Source organism: Thamnophis sirtalis, unplaced genomic scaffold (assembly GCF_051295495.1).
Source record: "Thamnophis sirtalis isolate CommonGarterSnake01/CBP01778 unplaced genomic scaffold, rThaSir2_p1.2 scaffold_11, whole genome shotgun sequence".
NCBI lineage: Eukaryota > Metazoa > Chordata > Lepidosauria > Squamata > Natricidae > Thamnophis > Thamnophis sirtalis.
Window position 1 is genome coordinate 6,293,459 of NW_028261391.1, and position 18,510 is coordinate 6,311,968.

The window sequence follows — 18,510 nt, forward strand, 5'->3', positions numbered from 1 at the left end:
CTATAAATGCCCCCTGTAAGAAGAACTCTGCCAGAATTCCCCCTTCCCGGTGTGGCTATGGCTCTTCTCCAAAAGCTGGCTGAGGAATTCTGGGAGTTGAAATCCACATGTCTTAAAGTTGCCAAGTTTGGAGACTCTAAATGAAGAAAATGAAAAAAAAAGAAAGAAAAAGGTTAAGGAAACAATTGGTCCATTGCTGGGAGAAAGTGGCAAGAAGGTGACAAGCAACAGGGAGAAAGCAGAACTATTTAACTCATTTTTTGCATCTGTCTTTACACAAAGGAATAAAACAGTCCAACCTATCAAAAACATCACCACAAAAATCAGATTAGGAACACAAATTGAAATAGGGAAGAAAATGGTAAGTGAGCACCTGTCTACCCTAGACGAGTTCAAATCACCAGGACTGGATGGATTACACCCCAGGATTCTGAAGGAACTGGCAGACGAGATCTCAGAACCACTGAACTATATCTTTCAGAGATCCTGGAGCACCGGGGAACTGCCAGAGGACTGGAAAAGAGATGATGTGGTTCCCATCTTCAAAAAAGGAAAAAAAAATAGATCCAGGAAACTATAGACCTATCAACCTGACCTCAATACTAGGAAAGATTCTGGAAAAGATAATCAAGCAACGAATTAGCGAACACCTAGAAGGAAACAAAGTAATAGCCAAAAGCCAACATGGGTTTGTCAAAAACAGATCATGCCAGACTAATCTTATTGCATTCTTTGACAAAGTGACAAAATTAGTGGACTAGAGGAATGCTGTCGATATAGTTTACTTGGACTTCAGTAAGGCATTTGATATAACCTACTACTAGATAAAGGAGAAGAATGCGGGTTGGACAGCATCACCACCAGATGGATTCGTAACTGGCCGACCAACCACACTCAACGTGTAGTCCTCAATGGAACTGCACCTACATGGAGGGAAGTATGCAGTGGAGTAACCCAAGGCTCTGTTTTAGGCCCAGTACTCTTCAACATCTTCATCAATGATTTGGATGAGGAAATAAATGAGGAACTCATCAAATTTGCAGATGACATCAAGCTGGCAGGAATAACCAACACTCCAGAAGACAGGCTTAAGATACAGAAGGATCTTGACAAACTTGAACTTTGGGCACTATCTAATAAAATGAAATTCGATGGTGAAAAGAGTAAGGTTCTACATTTAGGCAAGAAAAACGAAATGCACAGGTACAATATAGGTGGTTACCTTGCTCAATAGTAGTAACTGTGAGAGGGATCTTGGAGTCCTAGTGGACAACCATTTAAATAGGAGCCAGCTGTGTGCAGCAGCTGCCAAAAAAGCCAACACAGTTCTAGGTTGCATAAACAGAGGGATAGAATCAAGATCACGTGAAGTGTTAATACCACTTTATAATACCTTGGTAAGGCCACACTTGGAATACGGCATTCAGTTTTGTTCGCCACGATGTAGAAAAGATCTGGAGACTCTAGAAAGAGTGCAGAGAAGAGCAACAAAGAGGATTAGAGGACTGGAGGCTAAAACATGAAGAACGGTTGCAGGAACTGGGTAGGTCTCGTTGAATGAAAAGAAGGACCAGGGGAGACATGATAGCAGTCTTCCAATATCTCAGGGGTTGCCACAAAGAAGAGGGAGTCAAGCTATTCTCCAAGGCACCTGAGGGTAGAACAAGAAGCAATGGGTGGAAACTAATCAAGGAGAGAAGCAACTTAGAACTGAGGATAAATTTCCTGATAGTTAGAACAATTAATCAGCGGAACAACTTCCCTCCAGAAATTGTGAATGCCCCCACACTGGAAGTCTTTAAGGAGATGTTGGATAGCCATTTGTCTGAAACGGTATAGGGTTTCCTGCCTAGGCAGGGGGTTGGACTAGAAGATCTCCAAGGTCCCTTCCAACTCTGCTATTGTATTGTATTGTATTAAAATGACAACATCGGTGTGTTCTCTCTACTTAGGTGTGTGCAGGTGTTTGCAGGGTCACTCTGTACTCCCGCTGGCAGATGACTCTATGGTTGGGATGGCTGGGGCAGCAACTAGCATCCTAGAGCAGTGTTTCTCAACCTTGGCAACTTGAAGATGTCCGGACTTCAACTCCCAGAATTCACCAGCCAGCGAATGCTGGCTGGTGAATTCTGGGAGTTGAAGTCCGGACATCTTCAAGTTGCCAAGGTTGTGAAACACTGTCCTAGAGCCAGTCCCCTCAGGTAGATCCTGCAGGAGGCCAAGGTTTATTTTTAAGCTCTCAACTACGGTATTTTGAACGTGGGAAGAAAAGAGATACGGAGGACAAAAGGTTACAAGCCGCCTATAATTGTGCCGTAGGCCTGGTTCCCGCCCGACCCTCCGTTGCTTTATTGCTGCAAACTCCAATTGCCCATAGCAATTCGCTCCCGGTTGGGAATTGCCTCTGGAAAAAGCTCCACTTTCGGTGTTTTAGAATTCGATGTTTCCTGAATGCTAGGATGGAAAACCCTGAACTACTCTGCTCTGACCTGTGGAGTTGCAAGCATATTTCTGTGAGAAGGAATAGCATAGAATAGGAATAAGGAATAAAATAGGAATAAGGAATAGAATAGGGAATAGAATAGGAATAAGGAATAGAATAGAAATAAGGAATAGAATAGAATGGGAATAAGGAATAGAATAGGATAGGGAATAGAATAGGAATAAGGAATAGAATAGGAATAAGGAATAGAATAGGAATAAAGAATAGAATAGGAATAAGGAATAGAATAGAACAGAATAGGGAACAGAATAGAATAGAATAAGGAATAGAATAGAATAGGGAATAGAATAGAATAGGAATAAGGAATAGAATAGAACAGAATAGGGAACAGAATAGAATAGAATAAGGAATGCAATAGAATAAGGAATAGAATAGAATGGAATAGAATAGGAATAAGGAATAGAATAGGAATAAGGGATAGAATAGGAATAAGGAATAGAATAGGAATAAGGAATAGAATAGAATAGGGAATAGAATAGGAATAAGGAATAGAATAGAATATAGAATAGAATAGGGAATAGAATAGAATAGGAATAAGGAATAGAATAGAACAGAATAGAATAGAATAAGGAATGCAATAGAATAAGGAATAGAATAGGAATAGAATAGGATAGGATAGGGAATAGAATAGGAATAAGGAATAGAATAGGAATAAGGAATAGAATAGGAATAAGGAATAGAATAGAATAGGGAATAGAATAGGAATAAGGGATAGAATAGGAATAAGGAATAGAATAGGAATAAGGAATAGAATAGAATAGGGAATAGAATAGGAATAAGGAATAGAATAGAATATAGAATAGAATAGGGAATAGAATAGAATAGGAATAAGGAATAGAATAGAACAGAATAGGGAACAGAATAGAATAGAATAAGGAATGCAATAGAATAAGGAATAGAATAGGAATAGAATAGAATAGGATAGGGAATAGAATAGGAATAAGGAATAGAATAGGAATAAGGAATAGAATAGAATAGGGAATAGAATAGGAATAAGGAATAGAATAGAACAGAATAGGGAACAGAATAGAATAAGGAATGCAATAGAATAAGGAATAGAATAGAATAAACAGAGTTGGAAGGGACCTTGGACAAACCCTGAATTCTTCACCTGTTTTCCTCTTTTGCTGCAAAGGTCACCCAACTTGCGTTGGCTTCCCATCGTCCCCTTCCTTTTATTCTGCCTCTGGAACTCTTCCCCATTGGGGGAGAAGGGGATCTTAATCCCCGACCTGGAGCTGAAAACGCAAGGCGGCAATTGCATGCGTTGAATCCATGATGCCAGTTTAATCCTTAGAAGCTAACTGTCCGTGCAAAGTTCCTGGAGAGACCGTGGTTGGGATATGGCTAGGCCCCGGGTCCTGATTTTGCCCAGTGCATTGTGTTCTGTCTATGTTTTGCAAAGAAGACGCGGGTGGCTCTTACTCCCCCCCCCTTTTTTTTTCCAGAGGGGTAACAGGCCGAGAGCGATGTTGGCCAAAGCAAAGTAAATTATGAGATACCCTACAAATGGTCTTCACCGTATCTCGTTTGAAAGGAAGAAGCTATTGCCTCTCTCCACGCACGCTTAATTCTTAATTCCTTAATTCATATATCCTCACCTCTCCAAATACTCATAGGTCTTATTGTTTGCTAGACCACCTGAAATGCACTTTTTGAGGGTTGTTGTTGTTGTTTATTCGCTGAGCGGTGTCCTCTTGTTTGCAACCCCGTGGCCCCATAGCACGCCAGCCCCCAGCCCCCTTCCTCCAACGTCTTCCGGAATTTGTTCAAAATCATGTTCATTGCGCCCCTGCCGTCACCCCTTTCCCCTAGTCCAGTGTTTCTCAACCTTGGCGACAGGACTGAAAGTTGCCAAGGTTGAGAAACACTGCCCTAGTCCTTGCATTTGCATACAGATACCCTGTTTCCCCGAAAATAAGACCTCCCTGGATAATAAGCCCAATCGGGCTTTTGAGCGCATGCACTAAAATAAGCCCTCCCTGAAAATATTGCATCACAGAAGCAGCCATGAGGTGACCATGCTGGCTGCCTCCTGCACCTCAAAAATAATAAGACCTCCCCCAAAACAAGGCCAAGCGCTTTTTTTCAGTGGTCAAAGGAAAATAAGACCCTGTTTTATTTTCGGGTAGTCCTTGACTTAACGACTATAATCGAGCCCAAAATGTCTGTTGCTAAGCGAGACGGCTGTTAACGTCAGCTTTGCCCCAATTTACCACCTTCCTTGCCACAATGGTTAAGTGAATCCCTGCCGTTAATGCGGCGGTGAATCGGGCTTCCCCATGGATTTGGCTTGTCAGAAGGTTGCAAGAGGGGATCATGTGACCCCCCCCCCCGGGACGCTGCGACCGTCATAAATATGAATTCAGTTGCCGAGCAGCTGAAGTTTGACCACGGGGATGCTGCAACGGTCGTAAGTGTGGAAAACATTCAAAAGCCACACTTTGTTTCCCCCCAATGCCATTATAACTTCAAACAAGTCACTAAGTGAACCTTTGTAAACCCAAGGACTACCAGCACTGCCCAATCCAGTCTAAACCTCCGGCTGACCATGTGATGAATTTCACACAGGGATGCTGCAACGGTCGTAAGCGTGGAAAACGGTCATAAGTCTTTTTTTGGGGGGGTGACTATGAACTGTCCCCAAAGCAGCTGATTAAGATACGGCAGTTTCCTTTCCTCAACCTGCTTCTTCTGCCCTTCGGAGCGGAGGTGAGATCGGGCACGTTCCCTGGCGAGAGAGGGAGGGCAGGCCTCCCGTGGGCGTAAGCGCCCGGCGTTGGCACCTCATCCAGTTGCCCTGTGCCTTTCTCTGGTGCCCACTGTGGGCGCCCGGATGGGTGTTGGCTGGGCTAACGTGGGCCTGAAGGTTGCCAGCCCTCTTCCCTCCTGCTGCTGCTGGAGCTGGTGACTCACGCACTTGGGTGTGAGCCTTCCTCCCAACTGGTTTGGGCAGTGCTGAACCAGACCGAATGGCTGCTGCGACTGGGTGGGGCTTTGAGGTATCCCTGGTTCTCCTTCGGCTCATCTCCTCTCCTCTCCTCTCTATGTCTCTGCAGTGCAGCAGACTCTGCGATCTGACACCGCCAGCAGCACCAACGGCAGCTCCCCGGCACTCATGTTCCCGGCCTTCCCAGGGTGGGGGCGGGGGGCTGTCCCCTGCCTTGCCCATGTTTGGCGAGCCCGGAGGACCTCCGTGCCATGCACCAGCCGGTTTGCAGGCTGATCTTTTCTTCTCCCTGGTTCCCCACCCCCTCTCTTCTCCCCACCGATCCCTTTCGGGAAAAACCAGGCAGATGAAAAGTCTCCACCGCTTGCAAAAAAACCCGGCCTGGGGTTTTCCTCCTTGGGGTGAGTATTATTCTCTTTGCTGGCTTCTGCTGCTGCGGCTCTTATTCGATGCAAGCCTTGAGTTAGGAATGGGATAAGGAGGCTGGTTTCCTCTCAAAGAGGAAAGGATTCGAGGAAAAGGGGTGGGTGGGTGTTCCCTGAGGCCGAAAATAAGTTCCAAAGCAGTTTTGTTTTTCCTTCCTTTTTTTTCCTGTCTTGCAAACGTATTGGTGGGATTGGGCCTGTGGTTAAAAAAAAGTCTCTCTGGCCTTTCCCAAGAGGTCGTTTGTGCAAGGAGGCATAACTTGGGTAGAAAGCGGTGTGTGTGTGTGTGTGTGTGCGCGTGCCCCATGGTTATACCTCTAGTGCTCTGCCAGTTTTGTGATCTTCAGAAGTTCCTTTTGCCTCCTGGGGAATGATGGAGAGGGGGTGTATATGGTTGATTCGGAGATAACCATGCTTTGGGTGATTGAGAATCTGCGTAGATAGTTAATTTAGGACTTTCTCAGCCTCCCAACAGTGGTACCCGGACACTTTTATTTCAAAGTGGAGCCCCCTTGGCTTCCTAGCCGTAGCTGGGACCCCCGCCTTGGCTTCCGAGCGGCTGTCCTGCTCGTTCACCCAAAGGGTTGTTTGCCTGCCCTGGACTTTCGTTGTCCCGGATTAGAAAGAGATTAGTATTTCGGTCCGTAAAGCAGGGGTCATTTGAGACGACGCCTCGTGATTGGCTTAGCCCCAGTGATTTCCTGTAGGAAGAGATGCTGCAGGCCCCCCTCCCTCTCCACACCTGGGTGTGATGATGCACCACAGGCACATTGGCTGCTGGGCAAGGGGAAAAGGTGGGGGGGGGAGAATTATTGCAGACGGTGCAGTTGTGTCCCGAGCAGTGAAATCTCCCCCCCCTCCCCCCCAGACACGGCACGTGCCAAGGAACCCAAAGACAGCCTGAACTAAATGCAAATGTTTTGGGGGGGGGGGGGAGAGGGCGTCTTAGACTCCTGGTCCATCATGCAGCTCAAAAGGCTGGGGAAGATGGAACTTCCCCTTTTTTGGGGGGGGGAGGAAAGGTTAGTGCGGAGGAGGGGAATGAGTGCCATTGGGCAGGCGCCTTTTAACAACCCGCAGGCTTCAATTTCAAAAATTTGTGAATGCTCTAAACCAGTGGGTTTCAACCTTCCCAATGCCGCGACCCTTTAATACAGTTCCTCATGTTGTGGTGACCCCCAACCGTAAAATTGGCGTCTCGGTTCCTAAGACCGTCGAAAATATGTTTTCCGATGGTCTTAGGAGACCCCTATGAAAAGTTTGTTCGACCCCCAAAGGGGTCCCATTCCACAGGTTGAGAACCACTCCACTAAGGGGTTTTCAAACTACGGCCCCTGGGATGGATACGTGCAATGAACGTTTTGTGTTGTTGCAGAGTCTTTTTGTGCGGGTTGGAGGGGGGCAAAATTCCGTCTGCTTCAACCTCCTGGTATGGGACTTTGGGCGAAGGCTGAAGGGAAATGCCGCTGGTGGCGAAGAACCAGAGGGCCTCGTTCCAGTGTGACCCAAAGGGGTCCCGACCTACAGGTTGAGAACCACAGCATGGACGGGCAACTATGGCATTTTTACGACCTGTGGACTTCAACTCCCAGAATTCAACAGCGCGGGAATTGAAGTCCGTACAACTTTTTTAAGTTGCCAAGGTTGGGGGGGGGGGACGGGGGAGAAACCTATTTAGAAACTCTGTTTTTTTAAGTAGGTGGTTCTCAGAACAGTCTGTTTCTGTGGCTGTAGAACATGCCTCCGAATGTCCTTTACAATGAAAGAAGGCCATTGATAAGATTGTCATGGTTGTGTTTTGAAACTCACGGTTACACATAGTGGATATGACAGTGATGGTGAACCTATGGCACGCGTGCCAGATGTGGTACATAGAGCCCTCTCTCTGGGCATGTGTGCCTTCCAGCTGCTCTTCAGGTTCTTCAGGTTCTGGCGCTCCTGTGCGCATGAAGGACCAGCTGGCCAGTGCACGCATGCGCACCAGGCAGCTGCTCTTCTGGTTTCCGACACATGCACGCACGTTCTGTTTCAACACTTGGTGCCGAAAAGGTTTAGCCAACACTGCTATATGATATGTACCGTTTAACCAGCTGATGGAAATTGGACTGCGTCACTATTTTAGCCAAAGATGGACAAGTATTATATTTTCCTGGGAATCGCTCTGCTAGGAGCCTGTCCTCCTTATAGGAGGAGGAATATGGGGCTCTTTCATTCTTTTCTCTGAAATTCCTCCTGAGCATCAATTTATAGCTGGTTCACGGCCTCTTTTGATGCTACATCAGAAAGTTTCATTTCTGAAAAAGATACACCTGTTGTAGGACAGAGATAGTTGACGGTAGATAGAACAGAACATAAAAGTTGGAGATAACAAAAGAAATTGGTGATGTTTTAAGTACAGGTAGTCCTCGAGTTATAACCACTTGTTTAGTGACTGTTTGAAGTTGCAAGGGCACGGAGAAAAGTGACTCACGACCCTTTTCACAACCATGGTGATCAAAATTCAGATGCTTGGCCACTGACTCATGTTTCTGACGGCTGCAGCATCCCCTGATCCCCTTTTGCGACCTTCTGACAAGCAAAGTCAGTGGGGAAGCCAGATTCACTTAACGACCGTGTTGCTAACTCAATAATCGCAGCGGATCACTTCACAAGTGTGGCGCGCTAAGTTGTACGAGGTAGGACTTTCGAGCTAAACTTTCACTTGTGAGGTAATATGAGGGAAACTTCACTTAACAACCGTCTTGCTTGGCAGCAGAAAATTTTAGGCCGCTCAATTATGTCGACGTCTACCTGTAATTAGAACACCACCTCCCATCCCTTTCCATTTGATTGCTACAACTGAGGTGGCTTGATGAGCAGATTTGGTGTCTATATGTCTATACTTCATCCCTTCTCTACATAGTGAGGGGAAGATTATCCAGGATGGGTTGACTTTGTTCTCTCTTGAGGTTCCACCACAAATCCGCGAAGCCCTTATCCGCAGAGACATAAGCACGAAGACTAATTCGCGCCGTTCGAAGCGCTAAGGAAAAACGCAACCCTACCGCGATGACATAATCGCGGAGGGCAAATCCGCGCATTCCCAAGCACTCAGTACCCTAAACCTAACCCTAAACCTAACCCTAAAACAAACCCCTAAACCTAATCCTAACCCTTACCTTAATTGAAATCGTCTTTCTGCCACGGCGCCGTTTTAAAGCTCCCTTCTGTTGCCGCGCTGTTGTCGCGGCGGTGATGACGCGCGATGATGATGTCGCGGCTTTAGCGACGCGCTTATGTCTCCGCGGATAAGGGCTTCGCGGTTTTGTCGTGCCACGCTCTCTTGATTGGACTGAGTCAGATAAGCCCTTTTAGCCACGCCTTGGTCACCAGGCTCCACCCAGTTATCGACTCAGTCCATCAACGGACGGCTGTGTTCATCCGGAGATCCTGAAGAAACTTAAAGGAAAAATTTTAAATGGCTGCAAAAGCGATCGAAATTGCCTTCACGCTGCCTGATCAATCACTAGAGGCTGAGGAAACCCCCAGCGGGGGGGGGGGAGGGGGGTAGAAAGCCCGCGCAGCAACAGCTAAGGCCTCACTGTTAGGAAGTTTCTCCTTAATTCTAGGTTGCTTCTCTCCTTGATTAGTTTCCATCCATTGTTTCTTGTCGTGCCTTCTGGTGCTTTGGAAAAATAGCTCTTCTTTGCGGTACTTCCGCAAATACTGGGATGCTGCTATCATGTTGGAAGGGACCTTGAAGGATGCCTCTACGTTCCAAGTTGCTTCTCTCCTTGGTTAGTTTCCACCCATTGTTTCTTGTTCTGCCTTCAGGTGCTTTGGTAAATAGGTTGACTCTCCTCTTTCTGGCAGACCCTTAAATAGTGGAAGACTGCTATCATGTCTCATCCCCCCCTCCCAGACTTTCTTTTTGAGAGAGATTGAGAAGTTTATTTATATGCCGCCCTTTTCCCTGGGGGGACTCAGGGCGGCTTACAACTCGAAAAGGGAGGGGGGGAAACAAACATTTAACACATAGGACAATACGTCATTAAAAAACACAACATTCGTACCATTCGGGTGGGTTACAGTCTTTAGCCTCAGGCCTGACGGGATAGCCAGATTTTGAGGGCTGTGCGGAAGGTCTGGAGGGTGGTGAGGGTACGAATCTCCACGGGGAGATCGTTCCATAGGGTCGGAGCTGCCACCGAGAAGGCTCTCCTCCGCGTGGTTGCCAGTCAACATTGACCAGCAGATGGAATTGCCATACGGTACAGAAATTCTGCCACCATTCTGTATACCAGTGTTTCTCAACCTTGGCAACTTGAAGATGTCCGGACTTCAACTCCCAGAATTCCCCAGCCAGCGAATGCTGGCTGGGGAACTCTGGGAGTTGAAGTCCGGACATCTTCAAGTTGCCAAGGTTGAGAAACACTGCTGTATACTGTATGTTTTAGGTTTAGTCCCAGGGTCACATGATCCTCTCTTACGATTTGCTGACAAGCAAAGCCAATGGGGAAGCCAGGTTGACTTAACAACCGTGTTACTAACAGCATTGATTCAATTATGGCAAGAAAAGTTGTAAAATCGGGGGGGGGACGACTCACTTAGTGACTGTCTTGCGTAGCAACAGAAATGTTGGGCTTCATTGTGGTCATGAGCTGAGGACTGCCTGTATTGCCCAGCATTTGAAGTGAGAGTTATGTGACTTTCCTTCTTTTGAGTGGAGGAGTCTAATTACTTCTGGGGCTGGTTTATCATTTTACCCCAAGGTTTCTGTATCAGTTTACGATTTCAACATATCCTTCATCCCGGCTTCATACTGTTTTTACGCATGTTCTTCCTGCTCTGTTTATTACTTTCCTTTGAGTGATGAGGTTTCTGAAGACTTTGTCCTTGGGCACAGTTTTTGACCGCACTTTTTTCTTAATATGAATAATATTTTTTTTAAAAAAACATTGTCAGGCCACAGATTTCTGAAAAATACCCTTTTTAATATGCTTTGCGAGAGTGCGTCTGTTCTGATCGAGGCTTCCCGAGAGCATGAAGCAAAGCCCTTGTTCCGACAAAAACCCCTTTTACTAATACACTGAGAATTCTGCTCATTCACATCCAGCCAAGTCTTTCAAGGGAGGATTTACAGTCACAGACTTTATCTGGCTTGGAGAGCTGCCAGGCCGAGATCTGCAGAACTTGGCAAGGAATCTCGGAGAGTCATGAACCAATGAAGCAAACTGATTGTCTCCTGCAAACTCTACTCCCCTTTCGGTCCTTTTATATTTCCTCTGGGAGGGGTCATTCCTCGTCCACCTGTGGCCTTACTCCCAAGTCGACCCTTGTTCTTTAGCTGTTCCCTTCGTCTGGCAACTCTGTGCATGTGAACACTGGGAACAGGCTCCTGCTGTTCTTCTGCCTCACTGATGTCTGACTCTGAAGGCGGCTGATAACTGGCATACGGCCCTGGTCCCCTCTCTGCATCCGACGCAGAGCCGAGGTGGCGCAGTGGTTAGGGTGCAGTACTGCAGGCCACCTCAGCTGACTGTGATCTGCAGTTCAGCGGTTCAAATCTCACCGGCTCAAGGTCGACTCAGCCTTCCATCCTTCCGAGGTGGGTGAAATGAGGACCCAGACTGTGGGGGCAAGTTGCTGACTCAATTTGCTAAAAAAAATCTGTAAACCGCTTAGAGAGGGCTGAAAGCCCTATGAAGCGGTATATAAGTCTAATAAATAAATAAATAAATAAATAAATAAATAAATAAGCCTTCCCCAGACTCCAGGACAGGCCCATGTTCCTCCCCAACCTCCCCACTGTCCGAATCTTCTGCCAGCTCCGCTGGCCTCTGGCAGGTCACAAAAATGTTTGTGGTAAATTGACATAAAAATCCGGGTTTCAGCCTCTCACTTTGTATGGTGTACCTCAGCATTTCACCCTGTCTGCTTCTCCCCATGTTCCTTTTGATGACGCTTCTCTCCTTCTCCCTCTCTGCAGATAGTAAAGGGATCCTTATGCAGCAACACGTGAAATGAACAAAGCTCCACAGCCCTCAGGAGGAACCCCATCAGCCCCACACCCCTCCCCTTCTCCTGGACTTCCACAGGTAAGGATTCTCCTTCCCAGGCCTGGACCTCCTTGCCTGGGCTACACACACATCCCCCCACCACCACCCGGGTGGCTTGAGAGGTTATCATATTTTTCGGAGTATAAGACACACCTTTCCCCCCTCAAAACAGAGGGTGAAAATCTGGATCCATCTTATACACCGAATACTACATTTCTGAACTCTCGAAACTTCGCCCCCTTCACCAAAATGGACGTGCAGAGGATTTGGGAAGCCTGCAAAGTGCTCCTGGGGGCTGGGGAGGGCAAAAACGAGCGAAAAACAGGCCGTTTTTTTTTGCTTGATTCCCCCCCCCCCCAGCCCCAAGAAGCACTTTACAGGCCTCTCAAACTCTCTGCATGCCCCGTTTTTCACAAAAAAACGCGTGCAGAGGGCTTGAGAGGCCTGCAGAGTGCAAAAACTTTTAAAAAAAATAAAAATTGCCTCTTCAAAATCTTGGTGCATCTTATACTCCAGTGAGTCTTATACTCTGAAATATACGGTAGGTCCTCTAGCAGAGGTGGGGGCACTATGACCCTTTTAAGACTTGTGGACTTCAACTCCCAGAATTCCTGAGCCAGCATGGAGTCCACAAGTCCTTTAAAGGGCCAGAGTCCTCCCAACCCTGCTCCACTGCTCCAATTTTATGTTACGTTTGTGGCCAAAATGAACTTCCCTGTAGTTTGCTTGCCTTTTGGCCTATTGGCTTGCTTTTGTCGAGGGGACGGTTTGCCAGGTTGACCGATGCCGTTTTAATTCCATTTCTCCCATGCGTCTTAGAGTCAATGGCTTTCTATTCCTCAAGCGCTGCCTCAGGTGCGGCTGGGGCAGCTGCCGCGGAGCTTCTAACCTGCTTCTTCTCTTCTCCCTTCTCCTAGCAGTCAGCATTTCCTCCTGGCCAGGCGGCACCTGTGGTTTTTAACCCAGCACAAGCTACCCAAATGAATACGCCTTCCCAGCCTCGACCGGTAAGAAGGCAGCGACAGCCCGCCGGGACTGCGGCTCTGGGAGCTGCAGGAGGACTCTCTTGGAAGGTGGCAGCCGAGCCTCCCCTCTGATGCGTTGCCAAACAGGTTCTTCGGTTTGGCTCGGGGGCTGGCAAGGGCACAAGCAGCCCTGCAGGCTGACTCTCGGTCTGCAGGCGCCACTGACTCAGGAGTGCATCTGCGGCCTGTGCCAGGTGGGGATGAGGGTTGGGGAAAGGAGCCCGACGGAGCCAGCCGCCAGGTTATAAGAGATGCCTAGGTCGGGTTGGCATGGAAAGTGGCGGAGAGGAGGCAGGGAGGGCGGCTCAGCTGCCCAGAGGAGAGAGGAATTTGGGGAGCGGTGGGGGTGGGGGGAAAGCAGGGCGTAGACAGGGGTGCCTGTAACTGTCGGTGACGTTCTCCTCTTGTCTCCTTTCCCCCGCGCTCGTTCTCGTCTTAGTTTCCAGCAGGGCCGCGTTCTTTACATCAGCAGGTACTAACCTCCCTCCGCTTGCCTCACTGCATGCTGGATGCCATCCTAGGGGGAGGGAGGGGGCCCTTCGGGTCAGGACACTGCAGGGCAACTGACCGCAGGGCTGGAGGGGCGCCTGAGGTGATGAGAGCGAAGCCTCCAAGTTAAGACCCTCTGCGTCCCCGTGAACTCTCCTGTCTTACAGGAGGTTCCCCCCCCTTCACTCTCCACCTTCCCCGTTTTTTAAGAGAGAGAGATAATAATACAGGTAGCCCTCGACTTGACGGCCACAAATTGAGGCCCAGATTTCCATTGCTGAGCAAGACAGTTGTTCGCTTGAGTCTTGTTTTGCCTGCGTTTTACGGCCTTTCTAGTCACCGTTCTTAAGTGAATCGCTGCGGCTATTAAATCACTAACACGGCGGTTAAGTGAATATGGCTTCCCTGTTGATTTAGTTAGCCGAAAGGCCGCCAACTCCCCCCCCCCCCCCCGGACGCTGCAACCATCGTAAATATGAGCTAGTTGCCAAGCGTCTGAATTTTGATCACGTAACGTGGGGGATGCTGCAGCGGGCGGTCGTGAGGATGAAAACCAGTCGTAAGTCCCCTTTTTTCAGTGCCAACGTTAACTTCGGGGAGTCGCCCAACACATGGTTGTCATTCAAGGACTACCTGTATTATTATTATTATTATTATTATTATTATTATTATTATTATTATTATTATTATTATTATAATACAATTGTATCACAGCGGCCATTTGTTTCGCCGGATTTGGCATTGGTTACTAGTCGGGTCCCATCCAATAATAATAATAATAATAATAATAATAATAATAATAATAATAATAATAATAATAATAATAATAATAATTGGGTTGGATTAAGATGACTAGTGAGGAGCCTTTTGGTCTCGTTGCTTTAAACACATTTGAAAGGGGGAGCAGATCGTTTTGTGGATCCCCCCCCCCAAGTTCTTTTTTTAAGCCTGCAGGGAGGAGAGATTGTTGGGGTGGGGAAAAAGAAGAGGTCCCTGTCTTCAGAGAAGAGAAGAAAACCTGGAGAAGAGAAACTATAGGATGGGTCAGGCCGGCATGTGGAGGCTCATCTTCCCTCTTGAGTTTACGACCAACAGGTTGTGGTTAGGGCCAGTTTGACTGCAGTGTCCACAGCCCAATAGCTTATCCACTTCCCTTGTGACTTGCATGGCGCCTCTTGACTCATGAAAGTGCTTCTCTTGCCACTGTTTCTCATTTTTGCTCCACTCCTGCTGTCTGGCTTCCCCGTTTGGTGCTCCTCCTCCTCCTCCTTCTTCCTCCCTTCCCCTCGAATACACTTCCCGACCTCTTCCCAGGGCTGGTTCTCCTGGAATCCTTCTCTTCTCCCTCACTCCTCTCATTCCCTTTCGGTGTGTTGCACGTCTTCCAGAGCTCCGGTCTCCTATGTGCAGACTCCCAGAAGGACTGTGTCCTCCATTGTCACCCCTACATCCTCCCCCTTGGCTATGTGGGGGGTGGCGGGTGGGTGGACTCTGTCCCTCCAATCGTATCCGGTTGCCAGAGAACTTGCTTGATTGGGAACGAAGGTCGAGGGAACGACAGGAGGTTTCACCCTGTCTCCCCTTAGTTTGAGACGTGGGAATTGAGCTGGTGTTCACCCAGGCAAGATCTCGGCCGCGGGATTGGAGAGACGGTTCCCGTGTGGTGCGGTAACATGCTCTTCTCAATCTGGCCAGACGCTGTTTGTTCGTTTTTTTAAAAAACCCTCAATTTATTTAAAAACTTACTTTGGCATTCTTTTTTAAAAAAAAAAACCTGCCAGCTATGAATCTTAGCGGAGTTTGCGCTCCATCCTGCTTGGTTTATCTAAGTGTTCAACCCACATGTCGTTGTATCTTAAATTTCTCCGACGTAGTGAAGGAATAGGATTGTATCCTCACGGCCCGAATTGGGTGGCCCGTTTTGTCTGAGCCAAACTGCCACTTCCGGTGAGCTGGCTTTCCCTTCTGGCTGCAGTTTGACGTTCGGGAAGAACTAAACGCTGCCGTGATCCTCCGCGGGGAAGCTTCTGAGTCAGATCAAAGCTCCATTTGTCTTGTCCTGCTGGTCCATCCAGTCTCCGTGGAGAGATTGGGAGACGAACGAGGAAGTCTGGTTCACAGATTATTACTACAGCCATCTCGGCGTGTGATCTTAGCAAGCCACAGTCTCTTAAGCATCTGTCACGCAGGGTGGACAATCCCGGCCTAAATCTTAATGTTAACTGCTAACAAGCTTTGGAAATTGGATGCTTTGTGCCTCTGCTTTCAGAGACTCTTTCTTCCCCCAGTCGGGCATCTCTCTATGCCAGGGCCGTCCAAACTTGGGAACTTTAAGACTTGTGGACTTCAACTCCCTCAACTCCTTGTGGACTTCAACTCCCAGAAATCCCCAGCCAGCATGGCTGGCTGGGGAATTCTGGGAGTTGAAGTCCTCAAGTCTTAAAGTTCCCAAATGTGGATGCTCTACGTGTATTGGATGATAGATCAGTCTAACTTAGGATTCCGGGAGTGGAAGTCTTCACACATCATCAGAGGGACGGGAACGAACGGCAGGCCATCCTCGACTTACAACAGTTCGATGAGTGACCTCTCGAAGTTATAACAGGATTGGAAACAAATACCATATTTTGGGGACTATAGGACGCACTTTTTGGTCTCCCAAAAGGGGGTGAGAAGGGCTGTGCGTCTTATAGACCGAATATTGCTGAAGCTCCGCCCACTCATTGGCCATATTTTGGCCTCTGCACGTCTCCCTTTTCAGCCCTTTTTTCGGGCCTGGTTGGAGCATTTTTGGCCCATTTTTGAAGGGTTTTTTTTGGCCATTTTCAAGGCTTTTCTTGGGCCATTTTTAAGGCTTTTTTCAGGTTGTTTTTGAGGCTTTGGGGGCCATTTTTGAGGTTTTTTTGCCCCCCCCAAGGGCCGAAAAAGCCTGAAAAATGGGCCAAAAGAGCCAGAAAAAGCCCCCAAAACAGGTCAACCCCCCAAAAGGAACAAAAACCCCCCAAAATAGGTAGAAAAAAAAGTCTGGAAAAGGTCCAAAAAAGCCCCCCAAAAAGGGCCAAAAATGAGGCGCGCAGAGACCCAAACCTTTTTTATTGTTTTCCTCTTCTAAATTTAGGTGGGTCTTATAATAAGAAAAATGCGGTACTTGTTATTCACACGATGGTTGCAGCCTCCTCCTGGTCGCATGATTGACATTTGGATGCTTGAACAGGGCTTTGTATTTATGACAGTCGCAGTGTGGTCCAGGGGTCTTTTTCGATCCCCTTTTGCGACCTCCTGACAAGCCACCATCACTGTGGAGGTCACTGAACAAGCTGGGTTGCTAACTTAATAATGGCAGCGATTCACTTAACCAACATGGCAAGTAAAGTCGTAAAATGGGGGCAAAACCCACTTGGGAAATTTCTCGCTTACCGACAAAAACGTTGGGCTCCGTTGTGGTCGTAGGTCGAGGACTACCCGCAATTCATCTCATTTCTGTCCCTCCTTTCAGTTTTGTGGGAAAACGATCAATTATCAGCTTCTAATAGTCATCACCCTCCTTAACGTAATGCTCATTGTCACCGTTTACAATTCCCCATGGGGGTTGGCCATTAGACGTGGCCTCTCCATGCTCAGAATCCCACAGCAAATCTGCAAGGGCACCTGGGGAGGGTCAGAAAGCAGGATGACATCCACCAAAACTGTGTGTCACTTGGCCCATTGAGAAACTGAGGTTCGGGCAGAATTACGATACAGAATGTGGTTCCACCACAAAACCGCGCTCGACTAAACCGCGCTCGACTAAACCGCGTAGCTGACGTCATCAACAGGACGACAACAGCGCGGAGACAGAAGCACGCTGTAAATGCTAAACCTAAAATTAACCCCTAAACCTAAACCTAACCCCCCTAAACCTAATCCTAACCCTAAACCTAACCCTAACCCTTAACCTAACCCTAAACCTAACCCTAACCCTTAACCTAACCCTAACCCTTAACCTAACCCTAACCTTAACCTAACCCTAATCCTAACCCTTAACCTAACCCTAATCCTAACCCTAAACCTAACCCTAACCCTTAACCTAACCCTAAACCTAAGCCTAAAGCTAACCCTAAACCTAACCCTTACCTTAAATTGAATCGGCTTGCATTTAAAGCGCCCTTCTTTCTCCGCGCTGGCTGTTGTCGCCCTGTTGATGACGTCAGCGACGCGGTTTAATCGGGCGCGGCTTAGTCGAGCGCGGTTTTGACGGGTCATGCAGAATGTTGCAGATGAAACTCATGGCGAGGGGCTTAAAAGAGCATGGACCTTATGAGAGCTATAAGTGTTGATGGAGCACTGATGACTGGATTGTCGTAGACCACCCTCTACTGCAGTCTTGACCTTCCAATTCTCTCCTCGCTTCTTGGGATCGGCTTAGAGCAGGGTTTTGCAACCTTGGTGACTTTAATACAGGTGGACTTCAACTTCTGGCTGGGGAATTCTGGGAGTTGAAGTCCACCTGTCTTAAAATCACCAAGGTTGCAAACACTGGATTAGAGCTTTCCCTTAGCTAATCCCCGAGGCTCGTGTGTCGTTCTGTAGACATTCTCTCATAACGTTGTGTCCTTACCCTGACATTTTGCTCAATGGGTGGCAGTTCCATAGATGCTCTTTTAAGAGTCCTAAGGCTGATTCTTCTTCCATATACTGTTGTGGCCAGCAGAGCTGGCAGCAGATTCGGACAGTGAGGAGGTTGGGGAGGAACCTGAGCCAGTCCTGGAGTCTGGGGAAGGCTCTGATGAGGGCTCTGTGTCGGAGGCAAAGAGGGGGCCAGGGCCATCTGACAGTTATCAGCTGCCTTCAGAGTCAGACATCAGTGAGGCAGAAGAACAGCTGGAGCCTGTTCCCAGTGTGCGCATGCACAGAGTTGCCAGACAAAGGGAACAGCTAAAGAACAGGGGTCGACTTGGGAGTAAGGCCACAAGTGGACAATGAATGGCCCCTCCCAGAGGAAAGAAAAGAGGCGCAAAAGGGGAGTGGAGTTTCCAGGAGACATTTAGTTCGCTTAATTGGTTGGTGACTCTTCGAGACTCCTTGCCAAGTTTTGCAGATA

At 47.8% G+C, this 18,510-nt stretch overlaps 1 protein-coding gene across 20 annotated transcripts in view; it reads left to right on the forward strand.

Moving 5' to 3' along the window:
* EIF4G1 (eukaryotic translation initiation factor 4 gamma 1) overlaps positions 1-18,510 on the forward strand; it is a 138,022-nt gene that overhangs the window by 20,297 nt on the left and 99,215 nt on the right. For 9 of the 20 annotated variants that reach the window (XM_087725127.1, XM_087725133.1, XM_087725137.1 and 6 more), the window contains 3 exons: positions 11,847-11,955; positions 12,834-12,923; positions 13,381-13,413. In XM_087725127.1, the coding sequence (XP_087581253.1) occupies positions 11,881-11,955; positions 12,834-12,923; positions 13,381-13,413 (198 nt within the window). In that variant the 5' untranslated portion in view covers positions 11,847-11,880. Of the gene's footprint in view, positions 1-5,813; positions 5,855-11,846; positions 11,956-12,833; positions 12,924-13,380; positions 13,414-18,510 lie in introns of those variants that run through there. The other 11 variants (XM_087725141.1, XM_087725142.1, XM_087725146.1 and 8 more) reach the window with 4 other exon arrangements.